At 34.7% G+C, this 18498-nt stretch overlaps 1 protein-coding gene across 1 annotated transcript in view; it reads right to left on the reverse strand.

Moving 5' to 3' along the window:
* Nucleotides 1-74: 74 nt before the first annotated feature.
* The window catches only part of LOC128998392 (oxysterol-binding protein 1-like), a 64232-nt gene continuing 45808 nt past the window's right edge, over nucleotides 75-18498 (reverse strand). Inside the window, exons 7-14 of the mRNA XM_054424506.1 lie at nucleotides 17558-17660; nucleotides 16751-16953; nucleotides 16258-16503; nucleotides 14959-15106; nucleotides 11731-11900; nucleotides 8604-8767; nucleotides 7606-7826; nucleotides 75-493 (exon numbers count right to left, since the gene is read on the reverse strand). Coding sequence (XP_054280481.1) covers nucleotides 351-493; nucleotides 7606-7826; nucleotides 8604-8767; nucleotides 11731-11900; nucleotides 14959-15106; nucleotides 16258-16503; nucleotides 16751-16953; nucleotides 17558-17660 — 1398 coding nt within the window. The 3' untranslated portion in view covers nucleotides 75-350. The remainder of the gene's footprint in view (nucleotides 494-7605; nucleotides 7827-8603; nucleotides 8768-11730; nucleotides 11901-14958; nucleotides 15107-16257; nucleotides 16504-16750; nucleotides 16954-17557; nucleotides 17661-18498) is intronic.

An 18498-nucleotide genomic window follows, 5' to 3' on the forward strand; every position in this document is an offset into this window, starting at 1 on the left:
TAAAATATCCAAAACATTTTAAAGGCTATCTTACTTTTAAAAGTACAAACACTGGGAAATAATTAACACAATCATATCAGAACAAAGACGTATAACTTTATTCAATTCTATATACTCTCTGTACATTTATATGCAAGCTCGAGCACCAATGTACTAAGCAGATAAATAATTTAACACAGTTATCACGAAAACAAATTATTGCACTAGGAAAGGTCAAACGGACAACAACAAACAAAACAATGGCAACAAGAACAAGCTACAAAAATACTGCTAAAATAACTATTATAGGTGGTTTTAAAGGGTTAAAACAACAAAAAGACAGTGCTCAAGCGTAAAGAATATCACAATGTTTAAAATATATCAGGACACATAGACCAATCCTGCTTCTCTTTTGCTTCCCAGTAGCCTCCTTTGTAGATGTGGGCAAGATTGCCTGTAGCAGGCTCCATCTCCTTCTTGAACCACAGTGGCTCATAGGGAGAATAGGGGGATCCTGTCAACAGCACACATTCAGTCAACCGTCCATCATCAGTCAATAACAGCACACAATCAGTCTAACTACAGTCCGTCATCAGTCAACAGTACACTAACAGTAACAACATAAGTCAACAACAGCACACAATCAGTCTACCTACAGTCCGTCATCAGTCAACAGTACACTAACAGTAACAACATAAGTCAACAACAGCACACAATCAGTCTACCTACAGTCCGTCATCAGTCAACAGTACACTAACAGTAACAACATAAGTCAACAACAGCACACAATCAGTCTACCTACAGTCCGTCATCAGTCAACAGTACACTAACAGTAACAACATAAGTCAACAACAGCACACAATCAGTCTACCTACAGTCCGTCATCAGTCAACAGTACACTAACAGTCAACCGTCCATCATCAGTCAATAACAGCACACAATCAGTCTAACTACAGTCCGTCATCAGTCAACAGTACACTAACAGTAACAACATAAGTCAACAACAGCACACAATCAGTCTACAGTCCATCATCAGTCAACAGCACACTATCAGTCAACAGTTCATAATTAATCAATATTTTTACAATCATGAATATTTTTTCCAACTACTGCATGTGATTCTAGAATGTATAAGGGCTAGTACCGCACTTTTCTATTTCAACTTATTTTATAATTAAAATACTAATCTTCCTTGCTAAATCTGTTTGTAGAACGAATAAAATATTTAGTAAACTGATGGGCTATTTTGGTTAGATAAGAGATAGCGAACTCTGGTTTTCACCATTCTTTAAGTTTTTGTAAACACTTCAAAGTAAGGAGTCACTTAAAGAGGGTTTACATTTTAACATTTTGAATGGTTCCCAAAATTCCCCATTTTTGGGGGACACTCAAAGTTTTCAAAATCGTAAAATGAAACTTCCTGCTAAGTTTGCACGACCACCAAAGGGATATCTCTGTATATTTACTTAGAAAAATATTATATGGGAGGGGGTCTTGACTTTCTATTCACCCTCTATAAAAACTAACAGATTTAAGTGCTCTACACAATTGGGTTCCTGGTATTATCGGACGCGTTGCAGAAAATCAACAGTCCCGGTAGGTCAAATAATTTATACCTGTGCCGCTAGGTCAAAAACTACAATGTTTGCAGTGTCTGTAGATCAAAAATCCCAATAAGTCAAATAGTACAGTCCGAGCTAAAAACGTGGCCTATGTTAAAGCAATTGACTTATTGGGAATTTGACCTAATGCAACAGCAGTTTTAATATAACGAAATAAGATAAAATATAAGTTCAGTTTCGCTGAGTCAACAGTGCCGGAAGGTCAAAAGTATAATCTGTTAAAAACAGCGATAGTCCTCTCGACGCATGACTTCAATAATTTCGTGTTTTGGTCTACTTAAAGTTGTGCTAAAATTTTGAAAATTGGCACACAGCTTCTTGGTTAGTCCTACTCGATGACTATTTTGTTGGAACTTTAAACTATTTACCGATCTAATTAATAAAAATTGATATGTATGGTGAAATCGTTTTAAATCGTGATTTCTAGCATGAAAAAGTTAGCATGCGAGATTTTTTTTTGTTTTTGGGTGAAGGAGGTTTTGTCTGTGGCAAAGTTGTAGCCAAAAGTGTGATGCGTAAAATATATTTTTTTGAATTTTTTACAATCAGTGGTTCAATAGATAACTTGGGTTGAAGAGGACGGCAAATTTAACATTTCGCAACGCATGGAAAGAACTACATCGTACGATGCGACTGCTGGGTGGACTTTTAATTTACAGTTCTAAGAACAAGAAAAAGATGAATATACAGATCACCAGTACATTCATATTATTTATAAAACATCTTTCTGTATTACCAGCTTACATTTTTCACTTATAAGAATACATCATAAACAGGGTGTTAAAAATAAGCGGAGAGATACTTTACCTAGTAATTCCTTGTGTCAAAATAAACAGAAAATGAAGTATAACATTTTTCCAAAATTGTTTCGTTAACCAGATATCCGCCATTTTGTATTTTTTACATACAAATATTTATCTTTACACTTTTCCAACCGATGTTTATGAAACTTGGTATGTATCCAACTTGGTATGTAGGTAGGAGAGACCCATGTTATAAAAAAAGATTCATCTCGATTCACCCTAAAATTTCAAAATTTAACTTTTAACTACAATATAATATACTTTACTACACCACAATATTTACGTATCACCATAAATCTTTAATAAAATAAAACGTTCACATTTTTAAAATCCAAAGTAAATCAATATAATCATATAATCAATATAAAAAAGTGCACTAGTACTTACTAGTGTCCAATAACAATTTGATGGATTTAACCAAAACCTTTTCTATTTAACTTATTTTCAGCTGTTAAATTTCAAACGATACGTTTTAGCTACATCATTAACATTATTATCATCATCATCGTTTGAGTTTGGGTTTGCGGCAATGTATTTTTATAATTAAAACCTTTAATTTGATACCTACCAAACTTGACCTCTGCTGCTATTAATTGACTATATGGACTATTAATTAACAGCTGTGTCTAAGGATTACGTCGGCCTTAGTCACTAACAGGACAATAAGATCGCTCCACTCATCACACACTCAACTCCATTCATACTTGGCTTAAAATGCATACATTTGTATGGTCGCCATTTTAAAAACAGGTAAAATAGTATTAAAATTATATAAGAATTTTGTCTTAGTCTTTGTGGTCCATCCCCAGACTAAGGATTAAACAGTGATAATAGCTTAAGACAGTAGATATTTATGGCTATTATATTATTGATATACCAAGTCTCACTACTTTATCTATATTGTTAAAAAAAATATAGCCAATCCAGGACTACGCCAACATGAAATTTTTCCGTTGAACTCCTCCGAATTTCTTAGGTGATTTTGACCATTCATGTCTCATTAGAAAGAGCGTGTCACGTACATTTGCAAACCAACCTTACATTTTTAAATCCCTTGGGCTCAGCCCCAGCGGCTCATGTTATGAACCCATGTTATGCCTATGAAGAACATATTGATTTATTTATATTAGGATCAGCCCAGTTAATTGCTGTTATGCAATTCAAGGAAATAATGTAGGTTACATTATTAACATGTTACTGATTTGTTTCAAATACTATATTTACTATTTCTATTTGGGTTTGCAGGATAATTTAATCCATTTTACCAAACAATAAAATTAATGGACAAAGTACTATATTTCATGAGCTATCATTGAAAGGACCGATTGAAGTCCTCATCGACCAAAATAATGCCTACTAAAGCAATTAAAATTGAGACGAACATGTAATGCACGAAATCAGGTGGTTCTTAAGTATGTGAAAAAATGTATCGCTATTCAAAAACAGACGGAAAACTTGTAACCATATTCTTGACAACGGGTGTAACCATGTAACATGGCTACATTATCAATGACAAACGTGGACAACCTTATACGAGTGTGAGTACGTCCGAAAACAGAGTAAGTCCGAAAACAACTCTAAAAAACAATAAGCAATAAATTGCAAGAACCATTGCTTATATCATTGGGTACGGTATACACGTATCCACTGACGTGTATACTCAATGCTTATATCGAACTGTTATATGTACATCGTGAGTTGTTCCATTAGTTGTTTCATTTAGTTGTGTGTCCATTAGTATAGTAGTTTAGTTGACTCTTTTAAAGTCGGCGAAAATTGTGTTTGTTATTACCCTTGAAATAATGTTTGTGAAGTACTTTGCAATCCTATCAATGCTTATAGAATCATACGATTACAATTTTCTGGTTAGAATATGTCGCATAGAGTGGTGACTAATGTATCTTTTTGGTTTGCTTGTAAAACAGGATCAACAGAGATTTTCCATCGACTTACAATACGACTACGACACAATACGATACTCCCAAATTGTTCATTGCAATAACAAAATATCACACAGTTTGATGAATATTTGTGTGTAAACCACATACAGTACACCTTTATTTTATCTATTTTACCTTTTATTTTTCCAAGACTTTATAGAAAATCACGCATTACGTGATCAGTGAAGAAAAGGCTGTATCCCATGTGTTTTATAGGTAAAGAAGACAAGGGCGCTCCTAGACATATATTTTGGGGGGGGGGGTCACCGGGGGCCTGGGGGGTATGGAATACCCCCCCAAAAAGGAGGGGGTCTTGGGGTTCCCCCCAGGAAAAATATATAAATAAATAAATATAGGGCTATACAGGGTGATCAACTCAAGGAGGCCACCATTGGGATATCGGAAACGGTAAAAATTAGAGAAAACTTAAAATGGAAGACATTCCTTTATTTTTTGTGGCAGTTTAAAATATGATTTTAGTCGTTTGAAATTCAGCCGCCATTTTCCAAAATGGCGGCCAAATTTGAAATTTCTTATCGAACACCCTATATTTTATAATGTTTTCGGACATAATAGGCAATTTTAAAACTTTTTTATCCTTGACATTTTTTCGATAAACCCACTCGTTTAGGAGTTACAGCCTATGGAAAAATGACTTCCGGTGTACATATTAAATCATGTAGCTCCTAAACAAGTAAGTTTAAAGCAAAAATACGAGGAGTAAAAAAGTCTTACAATTGCATCCACATTCCAAAAAGACCATAAAATTAATTAAAAATATAAATTATATTATAAAAAAAATGGCGGCAAACTTGAAAAGTGGAAAACTTTTTATTTTATAGTCTTTAAGGAATGAAGATGCAATTCTAAGACTAATTTACTTTTTGCAATTTTGCTCTAAACTTACTCGTTTAGGAGCTACATGATGTAAAATGTACACCGGAAGTCATTTTTCCATAGGCTGTACTCCTAAACGAGTGGGTTTATCGAAAAAGTGTCAAGGCTAAAAAAGTTTTTAAATTGCATATTCTATCCGAAAACATAATAAAAAAACTAAAATCATATTTTTAACTGCCACAAAAAATAAAGGAATGTCCCCCATTTAATGTTTTCTCTAATTCTTACCGTTTCCGACTTCCCAATGGTGGCCTCCTTGAGTTGATCACCCTGTATATATGAATTTGAACGGATGGTGTTTTTGGCCTCTAGGAACCTCAAAACGAAAAATTAAATCGGTCCCGGGTCCAGGTGTTACCATAAGTACTACGGTAATAGCTTATTCCCTATATGGGAAATTCGCCAAAAACCTAATAGTTATATAGAACAATATTACATTCAACCAGCTGTTAGTTAAAACAAATTATATGGGACTAAAACAAATCGATGATTACAAAGATTCCTTTAAAAAATAATTTGAACATCCTACTATTTTTCTATGCAAATTTAAATAATCTGCCATTCTCATACCTAGGAATTGAATGTATCAATGGTCAGCATTACACATAGTATAAATAAGTCAACTCTAAATATGTCTTTAAATTTGTTTCCAAATGCTGAATTTGTGTCACAAATGCTGAATGTTTACAGCTGTTATGCTAAGCAAATTATCTATATATATAAAAGAGGATGTTTGTATATATATTTGTTTGTTTGTTTGTTTGGGGGTGATAAACTCGGACACCGCTGAACCGATTGCCACGAAACTTGGTACATACGTGTAGAATGTCATGGAATAGGTTTATACACCATCAATTTCGTGATCCGTCCAATAGGCTCCGCCCCAGTGGCTCTGGAGTTTCCCATGTTAACCTTATGAGAAATGGAATTAATGAATCTTAACAGCTGTTTCAATTAAACAAGTTGGTTCTGTTCTATGATGTTCAATAGCATTAAAGTTACAAGGATTACCAACAGGGTGCAGCACTATTATTTCTTTTACATTTATGACAACAGCTAATTTGCAACCAAAAAGGTGAGTGAGCGTAGCGAACGAGCTAACCTGAAGGCAAGTGAGCGCAGCGAACGAGCTCCAACCTAAAGGTGAGTGAGCGTAGCGAACGAACTTCAACCAGGACGTGATTGAGCCATGCGAACGAGATCATCTTGAAAATTAAGAAGTTAAACGGGGCAAAGCCCGCGGGTTACAGCTAGTATTGTATTAAAAGCTGGCTTATAAGGTTAGCGTCGGCTAATAGACTTTAAAAAAATTAAAACTTAATTTCTAAAAAACTGGGACCCTTAATTATAATTATGGCTTTGACATTCCCTAGTTCTCAAAATTATCTTTCTTTCAACACAAAAAAAATGAAAATCCGTCGACTGGTTGATTCAGAATGTGAAAAAACCATATTTTAATTATTTTAATATTTAAAAACCACGTTTTAATAATATATATGATAGTTTGGACAGGTTTCAACCCTTCCGAGGCGTAATACATTTACACAGTTTATGTGTAGACTACATTATAACGTATAAAATAGTTCTAAAATTAAATGGATCTCCTTTTACAAACGCATATAATAACCAGAAATTTTCAGATCGTCCTTGCGTGTATTTTATGCCACAAATTTTGACGAAAGGCTTTTCATTACATAAACTATACCTATTTACAGTGTTAACCAAACAGTTGGCAAGAAGCATTAATAGATAAGCTATGTACCAAATATGATAATTTTAGCTCTATTCTAATTATGACAAAACACGAAGTAACTAAAAGCAAGTTTTGTTGGTGTAGTAAGCGTTGCAGGAGGTCTACTTTACACTGAATCGACGTTCACTTTTATTGCTTTTGATCTTCCGGCACTGTTGACTCAGCGAAACTGAACTTGTATTTTACCGTATTTCGTTATATTAAAACTGCTGTTGCATTAGGTCAAATTCCCAATAAGTCAATTGCTTTAACATAGACCACGTTTTTAGCTCGGACTGTACTATTTGACTTACTGGGACTTTTGATCTACAGACACTGCAAACATTGTAGTTTTTGACCTAGCGGCACAGGTATAAATTATTTGATCTTCCGGGACTGTTGACTTTCAGCAACATTCCCGTATTATCTCATGCAAGGTTAGGAGTTTTATCCGTCCCATCACCACACTCTAATCACTATTTAGGCTATGCTTCTTAACACGGATTGAACAAAAGATTCCACAAAACAAATAAGGAACTCAATCTTTAGTTTTTCAACAAACATCAAGTGGTCTAATGAAATGCAAAGAAACATATAAGGTAATGGCAATAGTTTGGTTATCTGTATCTCACCATCAGATGCGGCTTGCTCTGCGTTATTCTCACGCTGCCGTCGAACCATTCGCTGTTTTTCTTCCAACTCGTGTTTTATCAGGTTGGCTTCCTGCCATCGACCCTCCTCCATGAGCCTCTGGTCAGGCCGTAGCCTAGAGTCAGTTGGGGCAATGCCTTCCTCCATTTCATTCAGTTGGCAAGCTAACAGCGTGAAATTGTAGAACTTCTCATGATCCACCCTTTGAAAATCAACATTGAGTTTTACTTTTATGTCAATAAGTTTGTACTTAAAATAGATTATTTTCGATGCCGTTAGGCCAAAAAATATTGCAATACTACAAAATGTTTTGTCTGTTTTTGAATTAGAGTCAGTAATAGACTGCAACAGCAATGAAATTACTGCACTAAAGTTTCTGTAAAATGAACAAGAGATAAACCATAACGGTTACGGAGAAAAATCCATAAAAACTTTACCTTTATAATTCCCATTTTGATTTTACTCTTATGGAGAAAAAGAAAACTGTTGTGGCTTGCTTGGTTATGGATATATGTTGATCAAATTTTGAATAGTTATTTGTGTAAATAGTGTGAGGCGAGTGTGGAAAGTTCCTCGAGGTGTTCCACATTATATTTTCCTACAGTTATAACAGAGGATAGAAATAATTAGTCTTTCAAACACTAAAAAACACGTTTTTGGCTAGGTTAAATCCAAACGTTGAACGAAATGGGAAACACTGCAAAAACTGATCGTAGTGGTAGTATCTTTAAGTGTTGTATCTCAACTTATTTTCAAGCGTACCCGTATTAAGTGCCTAATAAAAGCACACTATTTTGTGTTGTTTGGTCTGAATACTGGAGAGTGTCAAAAGTAAGTAAATGCATCAATTAGCAGACAATTGAATTGTAGACAAATGCATTTGCTTAGTCTGCAGGGTTGTTGCGGCAGGGGGAATTAATAACCTGTAGTGGATAAGATACTTCACACTAACAGTCATTGTTGTTATTTTATAACTTACGGTGGATCATTTCTCTTCCAAGCAGTGACGTATGGTCCAGCTGTGTAAGGTGGTGTTGCATTCAAGTCTTCTGATGTGACAGGTGCAATGTCTATTTGGCCATCCCAAGTGCCTTTGATCAGCCATTTGGACTTTTCATGCTTGTTTCTTACACTGCCCGTTACCTTGAAAAGTTTACACTTTGGTCAACAATCAATAATTTATCCCAACAAAACCACCTGATATACAAATAATTAAGTGGTTGAATGTAGCACATTTTGTCTGTAGCTCAATTTAACTACAGTAATTTTTTTTTACTTTGAGAAGGGAAAAATTACTGTATGTGCAGCCTACTACTCTCAAAGATACTCATAGTCAAAGATTTCTTGTAGAGATGTGCTGATTCTGAATTCAGAAGGCTGAAAACTCTATTCTCAATCAATACCGATTCATCACGGATTGGTACACCAACCACTGTCTTTATTCCACAATACAAAGTAAATATTTGAGAATTAGGTGTATTGTTTTACACAAAATATTAAAGTAACAATTTAAAAATCTAACTAGCCTATTTGAATTTAAACCTTTATGAACACATAAATACAAGGGTTAATTTTTTTAATACGGGCTGTTTTTGCGTATGGCTCTGTAGTTCACGTGTACGCCGCTGAGGGAGCTCGCTGTTTACTAACATTATTGGTGAACAGAATGGCGCCATTTGCTCTGTAGCTGATGTGTATGCTTTGCTGTGTGTCTAGAAATGTTTTTAAACTATAGAATCTCCAGCCGAAATGAGAGATAAGGTCAATGATTGTTTTTGACGGCAAGTAACATATCGGCTGCAGACATTCATTGCCAGATGACTGAAGTTTAAGGCTCTAATGCAATGAGTGAGGGTGAAAGCCAACAAACCTTGAAATTTGTTACCTTGACTGTCCTTTACGATATCAATCAATATTTTTTGGAAAAACATACCAACATTGAAAATATTGGCCCAAAATCTTAAGGCGAAAATATTAATTTTGATTAGCAAGACATAAATAGTAAATTTAAATCGAATCTTTAATCCAGTATGCCAACAAATTAAGAGCATGACGAAAAAATTGATGACCATATCACAATATTTCATGCCAGAAACAAGATAGGTGGTTTACTGACTCTGCATGAGCTAATGCATCTAGGTACACAATACCAAAATTAGTACGATAATTTGATACCAGCAGCATGCTCGCTGGTTGCCTAACCTTGAATTGTCTACCGTTCAGTAACTCTGCATTTTGTTACACAGGAAATAATGTTTAACAGTAAATTTTTCATGCGCTTACAGTACTTCACGTGTGTTAATAATACAAGCAAATATGTCTCTAACCCTGCTTTCATTGTGTTTTTATGCGGCAAATTTTTGCAGAAAATTCAATTGTCAAATTTTGTCTATCACATTTTGAATTACAATTTTTCCCATCCACTGTAGGGTATTAGTATTGGCTTGACTCTTGAGGATTGATTCTGGATGCCGATACCAATGACCAAGAATCGGTGGTAGTGATAATCGTTATCGGGGATTGACACATCTGTAATTTATATTAAGTTTCGTTAAACTATCTTAAAAAAGCTCTTATGGGGATCCCTCAGGATTGAGGCCAGTTTGGGTACAGGGTTACACGGTTAAACTGTTAAACTGCGTTTTCCCCCCTAGAACTCGTTAAATTAGGAATGTATAAGACATACTATATAAGCCAATAATGATTATTACTTCAAATTAGTGAACCTAGACACCTTTGTGGAACAGTAACTGTACACACAAAAGACAAGATGTCAAGGCTTTGGACCTTTTAAATCCTTAACAAACAAATAACCATTACAATTCATGACAGCTCTAAGATATTATTATTTAACATTCAGTAAAATAGTTCACAACAACCACAGAGTATCCACTGTATGAATGAACGTGACTAAAGATACATTTGCACACCACCGGAATCACTGGAAAACTAATTCAAATATTTTACTTAAACTTGGGAGAGTATTTTATTTGGACTCAGGATGGACGAGATTGGATTTTTAGTTTGAGACGAGATAGGATTTTTTATTTCTAATAAAATTTTGAGACGAGATCGAGACGGTATTTCCCTTCTGAAACATTATGGAAATGGACTTTCGTCATTTTAACCTGATTTTGTAACATTTTTAAATACCTACTGATTTATGCCATATGACTGGTTAAACACAAAAATAATAATTATAGACAGTAATATTTAAAATCTTGTATTAAAGAAAACATTAGTATTAAAAAAATTTTAATTAGGCCAACCTTATCAAAAATATCTCTTCCGCATAGGAAAAAACATGGTGATATCAGTTAGGATATAGTTCACCTTTGAAAAATACCAAATTTATCAGTCTGAAACATCAGTCTTACTGGTAAAGTATGAAATTACAATAGTAGAACTTTGGAAAATACCACATTTATCATTCTAAAACATCAGTCTTACTAGTTATAAAGTAACCTAACCATTTGCAGTCTTGTGTTATTTTTAGAACGATTTTGGAGTGACTCGTTTTGGCTATCTTTACAGTAGTAAAACATGTCTCACACTTCTTACAATTAATAAAACTTCTGATTATTTGCGATGTCAAAACAAAAAATTATAAAACAATTAAAGCAGTATTTTCATGTAAAAATCAAATAAATAAGAACGCCTTCGCAAAGGAAACACAACAACGACGCGGTCCTGTATTGCAGGCATTGCATAGACTTTCTGCAGGCGTTTTGAATTTTTTTGTATAATCTCGTCTCGAAAAAATCTCAATCAAAATAAAATCTCGCTTTGTACAACAAGATCTTAAATTCCCCGAAAATTTCTCAAAATGCTGAGACCCGTCCATCCCTAATTTAATCACGTGATGACTGATCTCAAATCATTCCCACATATTTTCAGTCCCGCTACCTATCCAGCACCAAAGCATGGCAGTGACAATTGTATAAATAGCCTTGATGGCAGGACACTTTTATAGCATATTCCTAAACGTGGGTATTGACTTGAGCTGTGGTGTCAGTTGTCTGACTGAAACTATCTTTGTAGGCAGGACGTCACCCAAATAACAAACATACAGTAACAAGTAGCTAAAGGAGTAAGTATTGACATACCCTGCGTTGCACATCCCTTGTGAAGTAACTGTAAGGGATGTAGCTCAGTTTGCACCTAGTGCCATCCTTATGGTTGAATATCTCCATGTCTCCGTGCTGGTCCAGCCATAGTTTACCCACAATGATATTGTGAACAGTTGTTGTCACCTTCCTCCAGGTATAGTGGTTGCCTATAAAATTTAGTGTTTGAGAAATTGCTATATAAACTTTCCATCAACTATTTTCTTTTGAGTTTGCAAATTTAAAAAATCGTATTAGCGGACCGTGGGACCCCCAAATATAGTGGAATCTTGGTTTGCATATTTCAAAGGCCAGACCCTTTAATGTTTGCAGGCAGTAGCACAGGCCACCTTTCTTTGCGTATTATATGGCTTCATAATGATGGCTTCTCCACCAGCTCAGAATTATTTTGTTTCTAAGTTGCTCTCTAAGTAACACTACAGTAAGTAGAAATTTAAAAAAAGTATTTTAAAACACATGCTATTTGGCCATTGATTACTGCTGGCTGTTGGCATTCCAAGTAGTTAGGGGAACTGATATGAAATTAACCTGAGCTGCGTTGAAATCATCGAAGTATATAACACAACTGGAATGCTAGGTACGTGTTCACGAAAGCGCACCGTTGAGGCAGCCTTCCCTCACCATCATGCGGATTTTAGCCAATTCATCGAATAGTGCACCAAGTTGTTAACTCGCTCCTAGCCTTCAATAACAAAGATAAGTACAATAATGTTTATATATTCGTAATCTGCATTAAATGCAGAATGTAATGGTATAAATACATTTTACTTTTGATTTGAAATAGAATTTTCATAGTTAAAAAGAGTCAACAATTTTTACATTGTGACAAGAAAAAGTTAGTATGCGAGGAAGTATTTTATTTTTGGGCCAGAAGAAAACTTTAAGCGACAAAGTTGTAGTTGAAGAGATGATTTTTAACATATGATCGAGCAATTTACAATTAAGTGTGAAGTTTGTTTGTAGTATAAAGATTAATAGCGCAACGAGATTGATTTTATGTCGCACCAACCTCCTCAGTTACAGGCTCGTGCCTAGCGTCTAAAAAAAAAACCTCCTCAGTCCAGCAACTCTTTATGTTTTTGCTCCTCGATCAATGTAAAGCTAAATAAATGTTTACCTTTTTTAATAGTTGATAGAAGTTAAAGAATACAACTATTCTATGGATGTGATCATATATTTCATTTATTTGCAGAAGATAAATATCAATACCGGTACCGGGCTGCCGCCCATGAATGAAACTGTTAGGGACACTGTTTTACAAAACCATTTGTTTCTCCAATGCTAGGAACATTATGAATGAATGTAAAAAAAATAAGTTAGGTGTAAGGCAGAGATTGAAGAAATTTGTTTTGTTTCACAACATGTAATGCAAACTTAGTACTATATTTAAGCACGATTGTGGGCAGTAAAACATATTCTTAGAAGTACTGTTTATTAATATTAACCAAACCCTTTTCTCTTAAGTGTGATGATATGAATTTTAAAACATATATAGAATAATAATGGCACTCAAAACACTTTTTTACTAATCGTTTCCAACATTATGCAAATACTCATATCGTCAAAGGAACACGACTAACAATTTGATTCGTAAATTTACTATTCAATTTTTGTTATTGCCTTTACGTTAAATACTTCCTAGGTTTAGTATTTATGACCTTATCAATTACTTGCTCTAACCTTAATATTTGAAATTTCTCATTGATTACCAAACAAAGCAGATGGTAAACGATCCCTTGTTACAACTAAACAAAGGGGGATTACCAGTCCCTGTCCCTGTATATTTTAATTTATAGTAACATTTTATGTAAGTAGTTTACCTAGAAGATGATAATACAGTATTTAGTTATGTTACCTGTAATAAAAATGTATTTAATATAACTATTGGTTGTACTCAAAACGTGTCTGGGAGTACCGTAAACGAAAAGTCAGCGGAACCAGGGAGAACGGCCCGCGGCGCGATTTATAAAGAACCTTTTTGCGTTACTAATTACTCCATAACACACGACTAGAAAATTTTATTTGAAATTGCTTGGTTATATGCTGAAAATCTCATTAGCAAAAATTTTGTCGCTTGAAGTTTGCTTCTGACCAAAAAAATTTAAAAAATCCTCGCTTAGTAACTTTTTCATGTCAAGGTGGGATATTTGTTTAACATTTTCAGTTGTTAAAACTCGAATTACGATTTAAATAAGATTATATTTATACTGTCAGATTCTGCAGTTAATGTAGATTCCGAATATATAACTTTAATTGCAGTCAACCTATTGTATGCACGGCCAGGAGCGTATTAACAACCGCGTGCACGGCTTGAGGAACTGACATATCTGCGTCGAGTCCCCCTTTGTGGCGGGGGAAGGTTGCCGAAACGGCGCGTTTTTTATCCCACATCTCCTATCCACCCGGTGTTCCAGTTATATACTTCGATGGTTGAAATATACCGAGGCCAATAGGCTACAGGGGACAACTTGATCAATTGACACAACATAAGAAATAAAAATGGTCTTCCTGATCCCAAAAGTGAGATTTGTAAAAAGAGTATTTATTTTAAACCTGTTAAATGTTCAATAAGGGCAGCCTATATTTTGGAATTTTCATGTCAAATTTTAATAATTATAAGTATTGCATCTTATATCTTTTACAATAATAATGACGATGTCAATTACAATAATGTATTGTTTAAAGACTGAATAAATGACTATTCTATTGACTATTGAATTTACCTAATATTTGTAATTGAGGGAAAAATTATACCCTCAATTTCAGGAATATCAGACAAGTCCAACATCTGTTTAAAGAACAACACACAACAGTACATTATACATAGTGCAAAATTGATGGATAAATTATTGTTTTGAATAGAAAGAAAATATCAGCCACCTGCGATGGCTGCTCCTGCGTTAGGCCATGATAGTGTGATTATGACGCAACTGCAAAATACCGTTATATTCTTTCCAGGTATCTTCTTAAACATGCTAAACCGTTAGGACAACTTCTTGTCAAGTATAGCATAGTTTAATGTCCTCATCAACTATCAGTGTACTAAAAACTAAAAGAAAAACAGAACTTAGACATTAGCACACCGTATGAGAGGCTGATTCAACTTATATCACTTTGATTAAAACAACTGGCCACAGATGGACCATTCAGATGATGTTTACTTCAGTGTATAATGTTAATACTTAAAGACAATAGTTTACAACCTACCAGACTCTGGAAAATAACAATGGGCAATACCCATAGGCACGACTTGTAGATATTTTCCTCGGAACTTGGATGTCATTGTGAACTCTTGCCAGCAGACCCACTTCTTTCCCTCACAGTGCTGGGCCACCATTGGTGGGTGGTGGGATACCTGACATAGAAATACACTGTTAGAGCTTATGCTGGAGACGAAGAGTCAAATTGTAAAGAAGAAGTTTTTGACATTGTTGTGTGAGTAGGATAGAAGTGTTGATGTGATGAAATGCAGAAGACAGTTGCTTTAAATAGGTTGGTTTACTTGATCTAGGGGTGGAAATGTGAGTATTTACAGATAAAGTCACCAGTTCTCCCCCAACTTCTTTCTGGTCCTCTGGGCAATCTTCCCTAGCTGACTGACCCCATTCCCAACCACAGATTGGATATTATTCACAAAAAATGCTATTGAGTACAAATCATAAACACTTCTAGCTAGCTTCCCAGCTTGCAGGGTTTGAATACAAATAAAAAAAAGTTTAAATGTAAACAAATATTGTTAGTTTTTACCCTAAAACAAATAAGAAAAGTTTGGCAGTCTGGTTATGTGACATCCGTTATAAAATTCAAAATCTTGTTTTCCATTCCTACAAGTAATCACAAAATAAGGTCTAGCCATGAAAACATTATAAATCTAGTCGTTTTATACTGTGCAAAAAAAAGTATTTGTTTGTTTGGAATCATTTTTGTTGTGGGCTCATTAAGTATAAATGATTATTGTAGACAATTTCTGTAATATATATGAAAAATGGTGTATCAATTTTTAGTCTAGTTGCCAAATACTCCAAATACTTGCCCCCATGTAACGGTATAATATCATACGATGTTTCATTAAACGGTATTGGGTACAAAACATCACCTGATCACCTCTCCACCTATATCATATGTCCATCCATTTCTTCACCACAGTCTACTTCCAGCAGTCCAACCCAAACATTGTGGTAGGAATGCAAATTGTGTCGTTATTCTGCTCACTCAAGTAGGACTAATGTTATAAGTATAAACCACTAACACAACAATTATCCTCACGGAAAAGTAAACTCCAGCTTCATGACATTTCAGGATCTAAAATTGACCCTCTCTTCAGGTGGGAAGAAGCCAAGTAGTCTACTACTATGCCACCTGAACTTTGGTCAGGTTCTGAAATATCGTTTAGCTTGTTTTTTGCTAATCAGCGATCACAAATGTCTTCAGTACAGTTATCTTACTTCATTAACAGTTTTTATAGAAGAAACGTCTCAAGTACCAAAGGACTTGTATGAATCTTACTTGTTCGGAAATAGCCCTCCATCCAAGATCATCCCTCCTGTCACACTCGTATGTCTCGCCCAGTAGAGGGTTGAAGGGTTTGCCAGTGCGGTACGCAGTGCTGGAGTAGCTGGACACCGTGAACGCAGCTACGTACGCCATCTGCTCTGTAGAATCTGAGCATTCTGCAGCCCTGTCCAACACATCCGCATACTCGTAATCTTCTGTCAACCGCTGCAGCATTGACAACGGCTCTGAGAAGTTCACCTGTGTTGACCAAATTAAAGTATGAACAAAACAAAACAATGTTAAATAAGTATTTTGATGGCAAGCACACGAGATATTTATCTCAACAAAATAACAGTTTTGGTTTGAATGGAATTGATTGTTCAATTAGCTAATCAATAGGCTTATTATTCTGCTTATATGTATTGTGCTTGTATTGTTTTTTGTATGATGTTTTTTTTATTTTGATTGATTGACATGCCTTTTGAAACTACGGTACAACACTTACAGGCATAGGAATTTTGGAGAGCTCTTTCCCGATACAATTCTTCATGATGCTCCAGAGATTGAGGGAGCTGTTGGGTCGGTCAGGGACCCTGGTCCTACGATGACCTGGTCTAGCGATAGATCTACACAAGGCTTGGGTCTCAGTGAGGACCTCGCTTTCCTGGAGGGGTGAACTGTAAGTAGCTAACTGGAGAGATGAAGTTTCTGTAAACCCCAACATAAACTCGTCAACATTCCATCCTCTCTAAAAGATTTTATCTCACATTGGCAAATGTGGTAACATTGCATCAGTGTTTATTTCAAAGATAAACAAAGTAAAACCTTAGGGTTTCAACTTAAATTATGCATTGGATATTATGAAACTTGTTAGTTAACTTTTAGCTATGTTATTGGCCTTTTAAATCTGTTTAATTATTCTTCTGTTAGTAGTTGACTACAGGCTTTGCTTTCTTGTTAACTAGTTTGGAATGTTGTTTTTGACTATCTTATTTGAAGGAAAATAGGTGCTTTAAATTAATCTATTTGTAACTGATTAGGCCTTATGTAGTCTCTAATTGATGTCAACCATATATGGTGTGTTTTTGTTGTTGAAATAAATTCTTGATTCTTGGTTGTCTGTCAAACGTAGTCAAAGCACACCAAATAGACTGGCATGATGTTATTTTCATGTCAGTTTCAACATCCTTCCTGTTATATTTCTCATTATTTATTCACATTGAATTTGGCTACATTGTTACTACACAACCAATGTTTTGTGATAGTTAATTATAAACATGTATATACATGAGAAACTCAAAGTTTAATTTACCTTTGGCAGGCTTGATTGGTTGTGAAGGCACTGTTTGTTTTACTTTAGATGGCTTCTTTTCTTTGGTTTTCCTGAGGTTTGATATAAGATGTTTCTTTTTACCCTAAAAAAAGAATTGTCAATATTATTTTTACCACCAATACAAATATGGATATATGATATATGATATATGGATATATGATATATGATATATGGATACAAATTTATAACAATGTACTGATATTATTAAAACTATTGAATACAAAAAATCAAAACTTAACCCATTCCTCAGTGTTAAAGGACACTAACAGTGTTTCAAACGAAAAAGCAGATTTTATATTATGTTTATTACTTGGAACCTATTAATCGGCCAAGTACGATTTGTGTAACATTTTTGTATACGCTAATTTCCTCTTTGAACACAGCAATTTGTTTATTTTTGTTAGTCTCTTTCTTTAGACATTTCCTTTAGATGTTCGGGGTCATCCGGTGATGGGTTTCTTGCATACATAACCATTTACCACAAACTTCCTCTTCCTATGTCATTAGTAAATTTGTTTGTGCCACGGCGGTTACTCATAAATGATTGTCAGAAGTTGGGTCACTTGAATAATTGGTTCTCATTTTGCTAATTCCAAACAAAATATGATTTTTCTCGAGGAGTCGTAACTTTTCCAATTACAAGAATGTAGTGAAAACAAACAAAACTTTGTATTTGAAAGTAATAAAAGGCAATCAGCTGATACGAAAATGATAATCCATCCAATGCCATTTGGATCATACTTGGTTGATTATCGATTAAAAGGCACCAAGCAATCAACATATCAAATCTGCGCATTCATTTTTAAACACCCTGTACAGAACAAAACCAGGAAAAAACTATTAAAAAAACATAAACATAGTAAAAACCAAAAATAGAAGTTTCTATTAAATGCCTGAATTTTCTGTTGAGGATCATAGTG

The sequence above is a fragment of the Macrosteles quadrilineatus genome, unplaced genomic scaffold, assembly GCF_028750875.1.
Source record: "Macrosteles quadrilineatus isolate MER2022 unplaced genomic scaffold, UCM_ALF_1.0 Scaffold_7__1_contigs__length_78375512, whole genome shotgun sequence".
Classification (NCBI taxonomy): domain Eukaryota; kingdom Metazoa; phylum Arthropoda; class Insecta; order Hemiptera; family Cicadellidae; genus Macrosteles; species Macrosteles quadrilineatus.